Source organism: Echeneis naucrates, chromosome 11, assembly GCF_900963305.1.
Source record: "Echeneis naucrates chromosome 11, fEcheNa1.1, whole genome shotgun sequence".
Lineage (NCBI taxonomy): Eukaryota > Metazoa > Chordata > Actinopteri > Carangiformes > Echeneidae > Echeneis > Echeneis naucrates.
In genome coordinates this window covers 2,059,067-2,075,416 of record NC_042521.1, presented here as the reverse complement: position 1 = coordinate 2,075,416, position 16,350 = coordinate 2,059,067, and the positions used below count along the sequence as shown (strand labels likewise).

At 44.5% G+C, this 16,350-nt stretch overlaps 2 protein-coding genes across 3 annotated transcripts; both read left to right on the top strand.

Annotated features, from left to right (window-relative positions):
- Window positions 1–42: 42 nt before the first annotated feature.
- On the top strand, window positions 43–4,575 carry slc39a7 (solute carrier family 39 member 7). Of its 2 annotated transcripts, XR_003841236.1 has the most exons (9): window positions 43–170; window positions 814–1,295; window positions 1,742–1,910; window positions 2,011–2,073; window positions 2,219–2,353; window positions 2,511–2,624; window positions 2,790–2,986; window positions 3,252–3,569; window positions 3,720–4,575. XR_003841236.1 is itself a non-coding variant. In XM_029513966.1 (8 exons), the coding sequence occupies exons 2-8, from the start codon at window positions 828–830 to the stop codon at window positions 3,504–3,506; spliced, it is 1,401 nt and encodes a 466-aa protein (XP_029369826.1). In that variant the 5' UTR covers window positions 43–170; window positions 814–827; the 3' UTR covers window positions 3,507–4,575. The 2 variants fall into 2 exon arrangements, 1 of the variants encoding a protein (XP_029369826.1); XM_029513966.1 differs by having other exon boundaries at window positions 3,252–4,575.
- A 3,550-nt stretch (window positions 4,576–8,125) lies between these two features.
- On the top strand, window positions 8,126–14,974 carry LOC115051401 (chitin synthase chs-1-like). The gene is given in 19 exon segments (XM_029514794.1): window positions 8,126–8,151; window positions 8,574–8,709; window positions 8,881–9,069; window positions 9,159–10,038; window positions 10,159–10,342; window positions 10,423–10,518; window positions 10,733–10,888; window positions 10,964–11,138; window positions 11,248–11,584; window positions 11,676–11,876; window positions 11,959–12,074; window positions 12,163–12,331; window positions 12,417–12,596; window positions 12,662–12,946; window positions 13,410–13,474; window positions 13,712–13,822; window positions 13,911–14,125; window positions 14,206–14,299; window positions 14,789–14,974. Coding segments are annotated over 19 exon segments (3,801 nt in total).
- Window positions 14,975–16,350: the final 1,376 nt, after the last annotated feature.

Here is a 16,350-nt window from a genome sequence, read left to right as displayed (position 1 = left end):
GGGTTGAAACGTATTCTCGCGAGATTTCAAGTTGACTTGAGTAAATGCCACGTCTTATCCGGAGCCACCAGCAGCACCGGAGCGGATAATCAGCACTTTACCGGACACACAGTCGGTGTGACGGAGGGTCATCCTGCAGCCCGGCCAGCACCGATATCCGACACAACCCGGTGAGACTTTACGGTTTGTTTTTCTCGCCGTGTCGCTTTTAGCAAACGTCGCTGCCGCTGCAGCAACTTGTTAGCAAGCGAGCTAACAGCTAGCTCTGCTGCTAGCAGGCGTCGCTGAAGTCCTCCAGACTGCAGCGGTCGATGCTCGCTGTTTTACTGGGTGACTTTCACTGTTTGCTGTCGGATTACAGTCGAGATTGTGGGAGATTATCCGCTTTATGCCCTGTCCGAGCAAACAAAGGGAACTCAAAGTTAGCAAACAGCAGCAGACCTTGTTTAAAGTGCTTTTCGTCAGAGGGAAGCAGAGCACAGCACATCTGGATGTGAACAGTGAAAAGCTTGGTCTCACTGCAGACAGACTTCAGTTCCAGCACCTGAACCAGATGTGGTGATAATCTGAAGCCCACCTGACCACACTGGGATGATGAGTCCAGAGTGGAACACATGAAGAAACACAACAAACCTCTGGAGGAAGTTGTTCACTGTTCACCTGGATCTGCTGATTCATTTGTCCTGTCCGGGTCTGTGTTTGTCTAATGGGATAAAACCAGAGCATTGCTCTGATCTGGAATTGAGTAGATGTTCGAATATGTTGCTGTTTGTTGGGTTTTTATTTATTCTGTGTTCTTCATTTCTCTTTTAGTCAAAGGAGACAAAATGGGCTGCTCACATCTGCTGGTGCTGACGCTGGCCACATCTGCAGCGCTGCTGTTAGCCCCCCATTCAACCTTCGCTCACAGCCACTCGCATGGAGACCACGGCCATGGTCATGGTCACCATCACCACGGTCATCATCACCATGGACACCATCACCATGGCCACTCCCATGGCGAAGATGACCACCATGGACACTCACACGGCGCTCAAGTGAAGATGTTCCATGGAGCAAGTAAGTGGAGCGCTGAGGCCAACATCCCAACGCCCGAAGAGGAGCATCACGGGCACGCACACGCTCATGATCACGGACACGCACATGCTCATGATCATGGGCATGGCCACGCCCACGCCCACCATGAGGATGTTGTTCGGGTGCACAAGGAGGAGACTGCACACTCACACGGAGGGGAGAGAGTGAAGCGAGAGGCGGAGGCAGAGAAGAGGGACATTGTGGAGCTCTGGATGCAGGTGTGGTCACACTGGGATCAGTGTTTACCAATTTGAGATGTTGTGATTACGTCCACGAGAGCCAGATCCCGTGTTTCAACAGCAGCTAGTTTGTGCTGAGAGCAAGAGCGAGTTGTTTCCCCGAATTTCCTCTTCTGCTCCAGTTTAATGTTAGCATAAAATAATTACAGTGAGTTTGTACTATTTATTGAAAGCTAAATTTTAGGAACAGAAATGTTTGCTCAGTGTTTTAGTCTGAGGTACTTAAATGTCATGTCTGTTTGCCAAACAAGCAAAGATGCAGCTGCAGTTGTGTTGTGTGTTGTTGTGTTGTTCTGTTCACAAAAAACACTTTACTCCATTTTATCAAGTGCATGTAAATGTTCCCGGTGTTTGACCTGAGCCGGTCTTGCAGTTTTGAAGATTTTCTCTCCTGCTGATGCTGATGAATGTCTCCTCGTCCGCAGGCTATCGGAGCGACCCTGCTGATCAGTGCGGCTCCTTTCCTCATCCTCTTTCTGATCCCAGTTCAGTCCAACAGTGACCAGCACCAGAACCTGCTCAAAGTTCTGCTCAGCTTTGCGTCCGGTGGACTGCTGGGTGATGCCTTCCTCCACCTCATACCACACGCTCTGGGTAGGTAGCAGGTCAACGAGTCTTTTTGCTCTTTTACTAACAGTTGGTGGATCTTTCTAAGTTTTTAATGTCAGGCTTCTTATTTTCTCTCTTCTTACAGAGCCTCATTCCCATCATGGAGAGGAAGATCATGGACACTCACATGACCACGGGCACTCCCACGGTGCGCAGTAACTACCGCTCTATATGATTGTACATGTAGTCTGCTGGTCCTCGCCAAAAAAGGCCCACGGTCAACTTTTTTATGATGAAGTGTTTTTAACCTTTTGAGCTATGTTGACGATTGTCATCATCATCTCCCTTCACAGGAGCTGCCCACGCTCACATGATGGCGGTGGGTCTGTGGGTTCTCGGCGGGATCATTGCCTTCCTGGTTGTCGAGAAATTTGTGCGTCTCCTTAAGGGAGGGCACAGTCATGGACATTCCCACGGCCACTCACATGGTATGAAGAGGCTCACCTGCATTCTTTCTGTGAATACATGAACAGGAATAATCTTAAAATTGTTCATTGCATTTTTGTTTATTTAAAATAAAACTAATCAAATAAAATCTCAACACCAGGGAATTTTTTTTAACTTATGTCGGTGTAACATTTGCAGCTGCTTCAAAGGAAAAAGACAGTGATGGAGAGGAAGAAAAGGAAAATAAGAAGAAAGAGGAGAAAGGAGGCAAAGCCAAGAAGGCCCCAAAGAAAGAGGAGAAGAGCAGCTCAGGTGATTTCCAGTGACTTCTGATCTGATCCTAATGTGATAATGCCCTCTGCTGGTCAGCATGGTGGCATGACACCACGAGAAACCAAATTAGAGGGTAACTTCTTTTTAACTCTCAGATGAGCGGAAAAGGTGCTTTCCTTCACTCTGTCCTCTGCCCTAACACAGATATCAAGGTGTCTGGTTACCTCAACCTGGCAGCCGACTTCACACATAACTTTACTGACGGCTTGGCAATCGGAGCGTCCTTCCTGGTCAGCCCAGCAGTGGGTGCTGTCACCACTCTCACCATCCTGCTGCACGAGGTCCCGCATGAGATCGGAGACTTTGCCATCCTTGTGCAGTCGGGTTGCACCAAGAGAAAGGTAGCCAGCCAAAGACTTATCTCGTTGCCGAGTCTACTGGCTTGTTATTCTGACACTTACACGGCTTAATGACAAAATAACTTTAGATTAGCTGAAAAATCCTGAGACTGAAATGTCTATAAAACAACCAAAATGACACAGAGCTTTTTAGAAAAAGATGCCTTTATTGTCATACATACAAATCACTAAAAACCTACACCTCATTAACAAAGACGGAGAGATCAGATGATAAATGTTAAATAATCCCGCCCCTCTGTCCCATCAGGCCATGTGTCTACAGCTGCTGACAGCCTTGGGAGCTCTGGCTGGAACAGCTTGCTCCCTATTTGCTGAAGGCGTGGGCGCCGCGGCGACCGCCTGGATTCTGCCCTTCACAGCCGGCGGGTTCGTTTACATCGCAACGGTGACTGTGCTCCCAGAGCTGCTGGCGGGCCGCTCCAGTTTCGGCCAATCCCTAATGGAGATTCTGGCCCTGCTGTTTGGAGTCGGCATGATGGTGCTGATCGCAGAGTACGAGTGAGACACAGCCGAGAGGACCGTCCTTACAAAGCGCCAGAGACGGAGAGAGAAAAGGGCCAAAAAGGTTAAACAGGTGGTTTTAATTAAAAGATGATTATTTTTGTCAGGGGTGTGTTTTTTTTTTTTTTTTTTTTTTTTTGGTATTGTTCTCTTTTGGAACAAATGTGACTCACTAGTAGTGAATGGATGATTTTTGTTGTGTTGTGTGTTTTAGCAGCTCACGGTCACATCCCTGATTTGTGTTACTATTTTGTGGTGAGAGCAAAAGTGTCAGCTCAGATGAAGAACCAAGACTTGACAGAAAGAAACTGACGGAGGTGTTTTTGAGGACTGCTGTGTTGTTCACTGACGACCATCAGGACGGGAGGTACCGGTCCCAAAAATCCACCTGCCACTTTCCCTGCATGAATCACCTGCAGCTTAAACTGACATTTGTTTCCCTCCAAAAGTGGCTTCAAGTAAATCAATTTCTGAGCTGTGCAGTGGCTGGTCCTTCACTCTACATTTCAGAGCTGGGTCAGTGGGACAGCTGAGAAAGCTTTGGGCTGGATCAGTTCTCACGGCAGCGACCTGCTCAGTTACACGCGTTTCATTGAAGATACCGAATGTTAATATTTTTACATTCCACACATAATTAAATGTTGTGGCTTTTACTGATGTGCTTGAAGAGAGTACTTTTTTCTTTTTGAAGGTCCCACTTTGTAGAAGGTGCGTATGGTTATAAAGCAGCAGCTAAATGTGCACAGCCTGTGTCAAACTATCAAACTGTCAAGACTTTTGTAACTTTGTGATGTCACACCATCAGCCATTCTCTCAAGCTGCAACACCATCCAGACCGTATACCTGAAATCTGCTTCACCTTCATTAGGTCACTCAGAAGACACTGCGATACTCGTTTAGTTCTTAAGAGCACATCAATATCTCTATATCTCTATAGATATCAACACGGGAGACGTTCACAATATGGGACCTTTAACTGTTGAGTTCTTACATTGCATTTTTTTTTTTTTTCACCTGATCAATGATTCAGGAAAAAAACACTGACGGCTGTGATAAACATTCCCAATAAAGGGTGATAACCTCAAAGTGGTCATTGCTTTAATTACACTGCAGAGCTGGCTCACGTACATTGGCCATTTTTCCAGATATAATTAGGGTGAAGCATATTCAGTGACTTATTAAAGCAAAACGTTCATTTAAATGGCGTATCATAGATGACAGTAGGCTGTAAGGTTTATTTTCTCAGCAGAGACAGTAACAGCTGAGGAAAAAGGCGTGCGCTTAGTGAAGAATGAAAACAAATCAAAAGTAATTAGTGACAGAACAGGGAGTGACACGTGGCCGTCACTGCAGCTTTCGTTGATTCCTAAAGGCAGCAGCTGGCAACACTTCACCGTTAACATTTTAAAATGGTATCTAGACTCCACCTGTATCAGCAGATATCTGAGGTCACATGTCTGTCGCAGGTAGAAGCTTCTCGGCACTGACTCACTCACTCAGTGACATTTTTCAACGCAGCTTCATCCCAAAACCACTGTTGGTTTTGAGGGCTGTCTATGAATTAGCTGGTTTTTGAATTCTAACGTCCTTGGTATGATAAATGATTCCCTTTTAAATGTGACTCATCAATCTATTGGGTTGGCCGGAGCATCTTCTGAAACATGAGCAGGAACTGATGAAGCACCACGAGCCAATCTGCTGATTAACACAGCTCCATGACAACAAGATTATACAACAAAGCAGTCAAAGAAGAAACCAGAAGAAATGATGAATTATCTCTACTGTTTATAATAATAATAACTTTAACTTACTCAGCAACTTCGAAGAGACTTTCTATTAAAGCAAGTCACAGATGATCTGTAAATTTAGGCCATAAGTCAAATGTTGGATGACGCTGATTTGGTACATTTGGTACACAGTAATGATCACTCAAAGGTAGATTGGGTCTGGGTGGGTGTGTGAGCTGAACCTCGATACCACAGCTTCACTTCCTTCCTCATATTTATGTAATTCTGCCTCAGCATGAGGCGGCAGCACCTTTCATATTGGGCCTTTGTTTTCATACAAAGGAAGGAAGTGGAGGCACGCACGAGCACGGTATTTACTGGCACTTCAATCAATTTCAACCAGCAGCACTGAAACTTGTTTGTTTTCCTTTCCCAGCTTCACTCCATGTGGTGTGTATGAGGAAGTCCCAGCTCAGGGGAAAACCTGCAGGTGAAACCTCTTTATGAGGGACGGTGACGTGGGGATTAGAAAACACTACAGAGGGTGTTCTGCTGTTCTCCTGTTTGTTGAATTGTTAGTATTCCTCTGACATTCTTAAAACATGAATCTGTTGAGCCACGGGTGGCTGAGAAATGCTCTGGCATCACAAAACTCACTTAAAAATATGATGGTTTTCAGCAGCAACAAACTCCGATCTGCATGACGAACTACGGGCCTCAGCTAAAAGCTCTGAAGACGTTTAAAGTTTTAAAAGGAAAGCAGGATGGGTTAGAGCTTCCTCTTGATTGACAGCTTACACCTGAAATGACAGGCCCCAGTCCAGAGTCCAGACCAGGTCAGATCTTCAGCTCCACCTACTCCTCCTAATATCGTTTCCTCTGGTTTCAAATAAATCAGCCAAATTACAAACAGCTGGCCTTTTAATTCTTGATACAATAATTATGATTAGAGAATGATTATCTCTTGAGATCGAATGTTTTCGGTATCACTTTAGCTTTTTCTGGCCACTTGCAGTGAAGAACTTTTACGGTCATTAACACCAATTAGTCATGCTTGAATTCAAATCAGTTCAAACGAAATCAAATCTAATTTGATTTATTCGTATAACGCCAAAGCAGAACAAAGTTTCACAGAGCAGGTCCAGACCAACAGCAAACACTTGGTGACAGCGGCAAAGAAAAACTTCCTTTAAGAGGCAGAATGTTCACCTGTTGCCTGATAGACCCCACCCACTGGCAGGTATCCATGGCAACCAGGTAATCAACATCATTCCGTCACCTGTCAGTGGACATCATGCTCTTGAGTTTATCTGTTATAGCAAGTGTTTTCACTTTTAGATACAAAAAATAAAACAAGCACTTGATTTATTATGTGACATCTTTTTGTCAATGTGCCTTTGAGCAGGGCACCTGACTTCCACAGCCGTGACTCCATTTCTTCATTTGTTGTCTGTAGTTCTACTCCTTGTTTGTGTCTGATTTCTGGTAATCCGCAGACTTTTATGTTACCATGCTAGTTTTATGTTTCCTCTGATAACTGCGGAGCTTTCAGTCAGACTGGAAAACTGCAGGAGATTTATTCTGGTGAAACCAGACCTCTTCTACCAATATTTAATATAAGGAAATACAGGAAGCACCACTGAGGACAGAACATACTTCTTCACGTGTTTTAACTGGCACACGTCAGACTTGACATGTGAAGCTCGGTGTAACAGTAATGTGGGACAAACATGCTGCCAAACATCAGGGAGGGAAAAATACGAAACAATCAGCATCTGGGACAAACAAATAAAAAACTAAAACTAAAAAAATCCGATCGCAGGACAAGAGTGTTTAAATCATTTCATCTTTTCAGAAATAAAAACTGACACAAGAGAAGAACTAATGGTGGTTAATTACAACATGACAGACCAGTCCCACAAGTATCCAACACTGTCAATGTGAATTACCATTGCTAACATATTTGGGTGTGAATCAGAGTTTGGGCTGATTTGGATAATCACATCTGGAGGAAGAATGTCACAAGCATCAGTTCATTCGTCATTTTCATTTTGATAAGATGTCAGCAACGTGTCTAACGTGTGTCTGTACAACTGATTTAGTGGCTGGCTTCCTCCTTTACAACCACTACGACCAATACATCTGAGCCATGTACAAAAAAAAAAGAAAATAGAACTATGAAATAAAATAAAATAAAAATAAAAACTATAAATAATCATCTCTAACAGCTAGATGGGGCTGTAGAATCAGTGGCAAAGTTTGCAGCCAGGCTCTGTTGTAGGTAAGTTCTGAAAATGCAGTCATCAGTCAATACGTCATGGAGCGTGGCTATTCTTAGTGCTACCAATCAGTTTACGCACGTTGGCACCGGCCCCAATCAAGGATGTGACGGCTCATACTTTGTAATGACTATTTAACTTGAGTTATTTTAAGTTAGCAAGTCCACCTTTTCTCCTAAATGGATGTTTCTGCACATTCCTTCACCAAACTGTTGAGTTCTTCCAGTCGTAGTGATGAAGTGATGAAATAATGAACCCCCTGCTCACGGCTGACGTACTGTGACTTTTTCTGTTGGTGACATAATTGGGAATGAGATTTTAATAATTACCAATTTCATGGATTTCTGAGTGTGTGATTTCCTGATGACTTCTTTGACCTGCTGTCAAGCACCAGAAAACTGTCAAACTTTGAATAATCATTTCTCCAAAATACTGTTGGTGCTGATACTCCCTTTGGGTCGACCCCCTCTTTCTTTTTCATTTGATTTGATTTGGAGTTTCTGTCGGCATGCCATGAGAAAATTATTGATGTTATTTAGAACGCCGCCCTTCTGAGTCATACAGGTACCTTATAAATTGCCTTTCAGTTGAAGGATTCATTCACACCTGTCAGCATGGAGGAAGACAAGGAGACAATCAAGTAAGTTCAAAGTCATTTAATATTTCAATCTTTTTTATTTTGATTTTTTTTATGGAGTTTATGGTTGTTAAGGTGATAATGTGAAAAGATTTATTGCATTATTGTCCTGTTTCATCCAATCATATAAATATAATACTTTATCTTAATCATCACAAACAAAAGAAGAATAATGAGTAAACATGTAAAAAGCCCTTCTGTCTATTTCACATTATATTATAGTAGTTTAATAGCATTTATTAATTTTATTAGATGATTTTTAAAACATTTTTTAAACCGCTATCACTGAGGTAAACATTTACTTAGGAAACTGTGTCTATCAGCGATTCATCTTTTATAACTACATTTTAATTGGATCCTACAGCTCTTTTGATTTAATGTATGAACTCTCTAACTCGTTACTCGTGGACTTTTTGGACGTTTAGGAGACCGTGGGACGTTTGTCGAGAAGTCCCGATCATTGGAGACGAACACACTCCCTGGAAACTACTCAAACTACTAAAGATCATCACTGTTTTCTTAGTCGGAGTGATTGTCTTTGGATTGGCAATATGCAGCAAGGTTTGTGTTTTTGTAACATTTTTAAAATCTGACTAGAAATGAACTTCTTGCTCCCTGATATCAAGTCGGTCAGCAGTCAGATTCTACTCTGTTTATTTTTGGTGTAGTTCTTAGTTGGAGGCTCGGTCTGCTGATTTTACTGATAAAATCATTTTTCTTTCTCTGTTCCAGACGTCTTTCCTCCTTCTCATCACCTTTTCCAACGAAGGAACGCAGCTGCTGCCGGCGAGGCTGAAGCCCGTGGCTCTGCTCTGTATCGGCTGCTGTCTCATCTCCTCAAGTGTCCTACTGTTTCTCAAAAGCATCTGGAAGGCGTGCTACAAAACGTCAAAGATACCAAGCAAAAAAACAGCTGCCTTCGTAAGCCATCCTCTCTGAACGCTCTCCCTTCGTTGATGGCCGCAGGTTATTGTGTGATTCTTCATGTTCTTCTTCTGCTCCTCCTTCAGGTTCTGTTCTTTGAGTTCCTGGTGTCCTTCGGAGCAGCAGTTCTCACCATCGTTGCGATGCCACACTTGGACATCGTGACCAACGTGACGATCCTGAATGGCGTGGCCGTCTTCTCCACGATCCTGCAGGGGGTCACTCAGTGCACCGCCAAGGAGAGGAACCGCTTCCTGGTTCCGTCCATTGTTGCCTTCTGCCTCATTGTGACCGGTTTCATCCTGTTCCTCGTCTTGTACATCACCAAAGACGTAACAGATGTCAGGACGATCACTTGGGCCGGTCTGGCTGTTGGCGGGGTCTTCTTGGTGTCCTTCAACTGGTGGGAGACCTACTTCAGACTGATCGGTGAGAAGGGCCGCTCTGTCATCCTCTGGGAAATTTCCAATGACATGAGAAGAGCCCAGAACTTCCTGCACATCCTGTCCAGCCTGCTCCGGATCGCAGTGACTGCCTGTGTGCTGGGAGCCTACGTCCCCCTGTCCGAAATGGACTGGGACGTGGTGAAATCCGTCCCGCAGCGTGAGACGAGAATAATCGCCATCACAGTCGGCGTCCAGCTGATCTCCTCGGCTCTCTGCCACTGGTTTGCTATTGCTGCCTGTAAGATGCACGCTCTGAGGCGCTGCTTCATCCTGCCTCTGTACGCCGCCTCTCTGGCTGTCATGGTTCTGTTCATCGTCCCCGTCATCGTCTACTACCAGGACTTCAGAATCAGCCTGAACGGGACCAGAAGCATCAACTTCACCAGCTACTGCAGTGAAAATGTCGTCGAAAGACAACAGATTCAGAATGGCACACTTTTCCCAAACCTGGTCCTGGACGTGACACACACTCTCTGCTTCCTGGACATGTCCAAAATAATTGACATTGGCCTCCTGACAGGTAAAGAACGGCATCCTGCTGTGAGCGCCGCCACAGTCCAGCTCTGCTTCTGCTGAATATACAGATATAAACACAGAATGCTTCATCATCTGTCTGATGTTTTTACGGATCTCTCCTCAGGTTCAGCAGTGTCCTGGTGGCTTGGGCTGGTGCTGGCCACCCTCCACCTTTGGTTCCTCAAAATCTACCGTATCCAGAGAACGCAGAACCTGTTTGTCAGGAGGCTTTATGAAGGAGCCTTCATCGAGCAGTCCCTGCTCCTCAACACCCGGTTCGACATCCAGACCAAAGACAGGAAGAAGAAGTAAGTGTGTGTTTCAGTGTCGTTGGACTGAGGTTTGAAATCTGCCTCTTCTCTTTCTTACATGTGAACTTTTTGTCAAGTTTCAGAGAATTGGACATGTCGATGGTGTATCTGTGTGCGACCATGTGGCATGAGACCTACGATGAGATGATGAACATCATTATCTCAATTTTCAGGTGAGCTTTAGTATTAGAGCCTGATGTGAATGGTTTTGTGGACTTCAGCTTAAGAGTTCATCCTGTTGCTTAAAAAAAAAACAAAAGACCAACTTCTCCTTTGACTGTCACAGAATCCTGGTTGATCTCTTGTCCCAGCTGGTTTTGTCAGCACATTCTTTCTTTATCGCAGTGTATTTACTCACAGTCGGTCTTTGTGTTTGTCCGACTGTAGACTGGACCAGTACAGACCAAAGAACAATCCCAAGACCAAAGATTTCACCTTCGAGGCTCATATCTACTTCGATGACGCATTTGAAGACGTCGGGCTGGACCGCCACCTCAACAGTTACGCTGAGAACCTCGTGGAAGTCATCAAAGAGGTTTATGGGTAAGAATCACACCCGCTGTCAGTCATGGGGATTAAATTAGCATCAGCGCAGCTCAACTCACTCTCTGTCATCAGAACCTTTGTGAACTTGGATGACAAGTTCTTCAGGAAGGAGCATCACATCCCTGGGCAGAAGATCCTGAGGACGCCGTACGGAGGGCGACTTGTCATCACCATGCCTCAAGGAAACGCCATCATGGTTCACTTCAAGGACAAGGAACTGATCCGCCACAAGAAGAGATGGTCTCAGGTAGGAGAGCCACAAACTGGAGAGTGGAAATGTTTTTATCAAAGGTCCCTGTCCCAGAGACGTACATTGTGGGAAACAGATTGGTTTAGTGTCACTTCTTATTTTACAGGTCATGTATTTTTACTATCTTCTGGGCTACAAACTCATGTCCAAATATTACTCACGCTGGGAGAAGAACAAGGATGATATAACGCTGAAAGCAGAAGCCTGGGTGAGTCCAAAGAAGTTGAAAAAGCAAGAACTCTTTTTTTTTTGAAAAGTTGAGCATGAATGATGAACTGAACAAAATGTTTCTGCCTGTCAGAGAGAGAAGCACAACACCTACCTGCTGGCTTTGGATGGCGACACGGACTTCCAGCCGACTTCTGTGATGCTGCTCATCGATCGTCTGAAAATGTACCCACTTGTCGGGGCAGCGTGTGGCCGGATCCATCCCACCGGATCAGGTCGGTAAACGGGAGATACGGGAAAAGAATTGGGGAAAGTATAAATGAAAGGAGTCCAGATGGAGAGTTCATCGCTCTGTTTGGGCTGCAGGCCCGGTAGTTTGGTTCCAGAAGTTCGAGTACGCCGTCAGTCATTGGCTGCAGAAAACGGCCGAGCACGTGTTCGGCTCCGTGCTGTGCAGTCCCGGCTGCTTCAGCCTGTTCAGAGCTGAGGCGCTGATGGACGACAACGTGATGAGGAAATACTGCACCAAGTCCACTGAGGGCAGCCACTACGTCCAGTACGACCAAGGTAACAGCAGCTGCTTGGACTTCCTGCCCGTTCCTGTTTCCACACAACATTTCCCATCTGACACGTTTCCTCGCCTGTGCAGGTGAGGACCGCTGGCTCTGCACGCTGCTGCTGAAGCAGGGATGGAGGGTGGAGTACAACGCGGCGTCCGACGCCTACACCAACGCACCCGAGGACTTCAAGGAATTATACAACCAGGTGAGTTCTGCAGCTCATCAGAGTATGACGAGTGAACGTTTTCAGAATCTGATCATCTGATCATCGGATGGTTTTCTGCCATCTTCAGCGGCGGCGATGGGGACCATCCACCATGGCCAATATTGTGGACATCTTGGGCTCCAGCAACATCATCTCCAAGAGGAACCCATCAATGTCCAAACTCTTCATGTTCTACCAGCTCTTTGCCCTGATCTCATCCATTCTGGCGCCGGCCACCATCTGCCTTATGATTGCAGGTCAGTCTTCAGCGGCGTACACTTAGTTCTCCTTGTTCAAAGGCCAGAAGAAAATGTGGTTTTCCTCTGTCCTCCTGTCCTCCAGGGAGTCTGGCCTTCGTCTTCAACATGCATGCTGCCGGTGCTCTGGTCTTGGGTGTGATTCCTCCAGCCATCTTCCTCATCCTGTGCTTCAAGCTGAAGGCAGACACTCAGATCAAAATAGCAGGAGTCCTGAGCATCATCTACGCGTTCCTCATGTTGGTGGTGATGATCTCCATCATCGGTAAGTTGTGTTCTGACTGGTGGAGCAGCTCAAAGCTTCAGTGCTTAAAACTCCTCTGTTTTCAGGCGCCATGGTGAAGGACCAAACCATCCTGACTCCCAGCAGCATGTTCGTCGTCGTGATGGCCATCATTTACATCATCACCGCTTTAATGCATCCTCAGGAGTTCCCCATAGTCTTCTACGGGTTCCTCTACATTATCTGCATTCCCAGCGCCTACCTGTTGCTCATCATCTACTCCATGGTCAACATGAACAACGTGTCCTGGGGCACCAGGGAGACCAAAGCTGCCACCGGGCCCGCCAAACCTGCCGCTGCCCCGGCCCCCAAACAGACCAGAGCCCAGAAAGGTACGTGACTCCACACTGACTGCGGCTTGTTTGTGCCGAGCTGAGCTGAAGTATATTTTCACTCTTGCAGCCAAAAGCATGTTGCAGCGGTTCTTCTCGTGCAGTATGTGTAAAAAATCCAGGCGATGGACTCAAGGACAGCAGCTCAATCAGGAGAACGCGGTGGCAGAACCCGTCGAGGCCGAACCCCAAAACACAATCGTAGAAGACATATCGATCACAGAGGAGCAGCAGGGGTAAGGTCCACAGGTGGAACATTATTGGAAACGTGTCAGTCATGAAAAATGAGACGGTGCTAAATATTTTTTGTATCTCAGGGAAGAGCCAGCTGTTTTCAACGGTCCGGGGAAATGTAAGTTCTGACAATTTCACAGAAAACTGCCTTTAAAAAAAAATAAATAAATAAATCCAGCCCAGTTGTAGATGTGATGTTGTCTAAGATCATTTCTGATTTTTGCTCCAGGTTGGGTCACACAACTACAAGAATATTCTGTTGACATGCTGCTACAAGAGGACTCACTGGACCAGGTAATATTGATCAGTGATTACCTGGTCACGTTTTAATCGCTGCCGTGTCATATAGACAGTACGTGGTACACAATCTATCAACACAACAGAAGAAGACTTCATTTGGAGCATTACACTCGTTTGGTTGACAAGATGGTCGGACGTTTGGTTCCGGCTGTGTCCATCAAGTCAGATCAGTTTACAAAGCAGAGCATGTAAAATGGATCGAACGTAGTTTCACTGTCTGCCGTTCTGCAGGAGGAGATGGAGTTCTGGGTGGAGCTTCAGGAGAAGTACCTGAAACCGCTACCTGATGACAAACAGAAACAGCAAAAGGTCAGGAATGACCTGCTGGAGCTGAGAAACAAGGTGAGTGTGAACCGCTGTGCGCGACAGGAAACAGTTCTGGCTGATCTGAACCCAAACTGAACCCAAAACTCTGATTTCCAACCAACAGATCAGCTTCGTCTTCTTCATCTTGAACGCTCTCTGGCTGGTGGCCACTTTCACGCTCCAGATACTCGACGCCTCCTTTTCCATCACGCTCCCGAAGGTCGACCTGGACCTCCAAAACACCGGAGAAGAAGTCACAATCGATCCCATCGGCTTCATGTTCATTCTGGGGTTTGCCACTTCGGTCGTCATCCAGTTCTTCGGCATGCTGTATCACAGGTAACCGCCGTTTGTTGTCCTTGTGATGTTCTCTCATCTAAACACGTTTGAATTAATTTAAATGTTTTATATTTTTCCAGAATCTACACTCTGATTCATTATGTTGCCTTTGTGGACACCGTCCAGCAGGAGACCAAATTAGAAAAAATGGGCTTGGACCTTCGAGGAAACAAGGTATTTACAACTATTACTGTTATTACTAATAATTCAGATTAAAGCTAATATTACTAAAGAAAATATTGTAAAATGTAGACGTCGGGCATCCTGCTTTAAAAGTTTTGTAAATCCAGAACAACCTAGTCTATGAAACAGACGTGTTGAAAAATAACCTTTGTGGCTTCGTAGTTCAAAACTTTGGGCGGTGAAGAGGCCAGATTTAGTATGGAAACGACAATAATGTTTTTATCTGTCGCTGTAAATGGTCTGAGAGGCGCTGGGCCATCACTGCGTAGAGTTCAACAATCCTCACTCAGATTAGAGTTATGTGAGGCATTCAGTGGAGCAGAACATTTAATTGGAGGGTAATTACACAGATACTGAATGTACTCACATTCCTGACACCACCTGCCACCTCAGTAACCTGTCAGAGAAGTTCTCCACTGATTTATCTGTTTTATCTCCTCCCACGCTGAACCCACATCGGATATCAATTCCACCTCCAAGCTCGACCCCAACTTCAACCCCAACCACAAGTCCAACCCCGACTCCGACCCCACTACCAACTACGACACCGACTCCAACTTCGAGTCCAACTTCGACGCCGACTCCATCTCCCTCCCGTACGACGAGGAAGAAGATCTCCCACGAAGTTACAGCAGCCTAAGTCGGGTTTCGGGGACGATGGTGTGAACTCACTCTCTGCACAACCAAAACTCTGTAGCACTGAAATTTCCAATGTGTGTAAGAGAGACCAAGAGCGGCTCGACCTTGTGCATCATTTAAGTTTGTATTTATTGTTTGTGAAATTAGTTTTGCAAATTGGTTTTGAACCCGTTTGTCACATGAGGATACGACATCATATCAGTAAATAGAACATTATCAGCAGTTAATCGTTATCTGTGAAGAACTTTGTGTGATGTTGAACTGCTGCTCCTTTTCGTGACGCTCTGGGATGATTGAAGCGAGAAACAGGACCGACTGTGAAAATGAACGATGCCGTCTGTGTGTCACAAAACAATGAAGTTCTTGAAAATTCTTGTCAGTGAAGTGTTTAATGTTTAGCAGGTCAGTTGGCTGAAATATTGAATATCTGGATCAAATCTTGAATCAGAAAAATGATCATCTGGTTGAATGAATGGATTTGCTGATTGTTCCAGAGATGCTGTGTACTGACTGTGTTATGATGAAAACTTGTTAGTAGCTTACCGTCTTTCTGAAATGTCTACTTGAAACCAAATCTATGATCAATATCAAATATATTTATAGATAGGTTTATTTATTATAGAATAAATGAAAAAGTCCAACTGACTGAAGTAAATTTGTGTGTAATTTTACATTTTAAGTTTTTTGTTTAGTTATCTGTAGAAATATTTTAACCAAAATCTTTCAAAAATGAATGTGCAACCATCACTGCACACAAATCATCTTTTCATTCAAAAATGTAATTAAATTAAACATAAAAGAGAAAGAAATATCCAGTTTTCTCTGTTCTAGACATTCATGTTGATGGAAATATGCATTTTCAACCTCAAACGTCATTATGCTAACTGCTAACTTGCTGCTAACACAAGTGCATTTATTTTCATAAATATAATTATAGTTCACAGACTGTAATTATGTTTTTCCAGGCTCATGTTTGGGTTAACGCCCTCTCATTCAGATTAATTACTAATGATCAAATGAGACTGCGCCTTGAGGTGTGTACGCTCATTACAGAAGGTGTAATTAAAACATATTTTTTCACACACACACACACACACACATACTACTGTATTTCTGTGAGCAAGTGACTAATGTGCTATAAAAAGGTTGTATGACTAAAAAATGTGTCACGTGGCGAAAACCAAAAATAATCATTTTATTTTAAGTAAATCATTTGACTTTAACTTTTAACTTTAATTATAAAGTTATAAATGAACTGAATTCAATACGTTGTTCACAATAAGAAACAGGAAGTAGCTCCGCTTTCTGACTGAACTCCTCGTCCATCAGTCCTGTAATCAGGACATCATTTCAAAACTTTATTCAAACTAAAGTCACAAAAACCTGGATGTGGTGGTTGATAA

Excerpts from the sequence above, each read along its gene's own strand:
- slc39a7 (XM_029513966.1), top strand. The coding sequence starts at position 828 with ATGGGCTGCTCACATCTGCTGGTGCTGACGCTGGCCACATCTGCAGCG. Across the intron at positions 2,625-2,789 it reads AGAGGAGAAGAGCAGCTCAG|ATATCAAGGTGTCTGGTTAC; the intron begins GTGATTTCCAGT and ends GCCCTAACACAG. Across the intron at positions 2,987-3,251 it reads CGGGTTGCACCAAGAGAAAG|GCCATGTGTCTACAGCTGCT; the intron begins GTAGCCAGCCAA and ends CTGTCCCATCAG.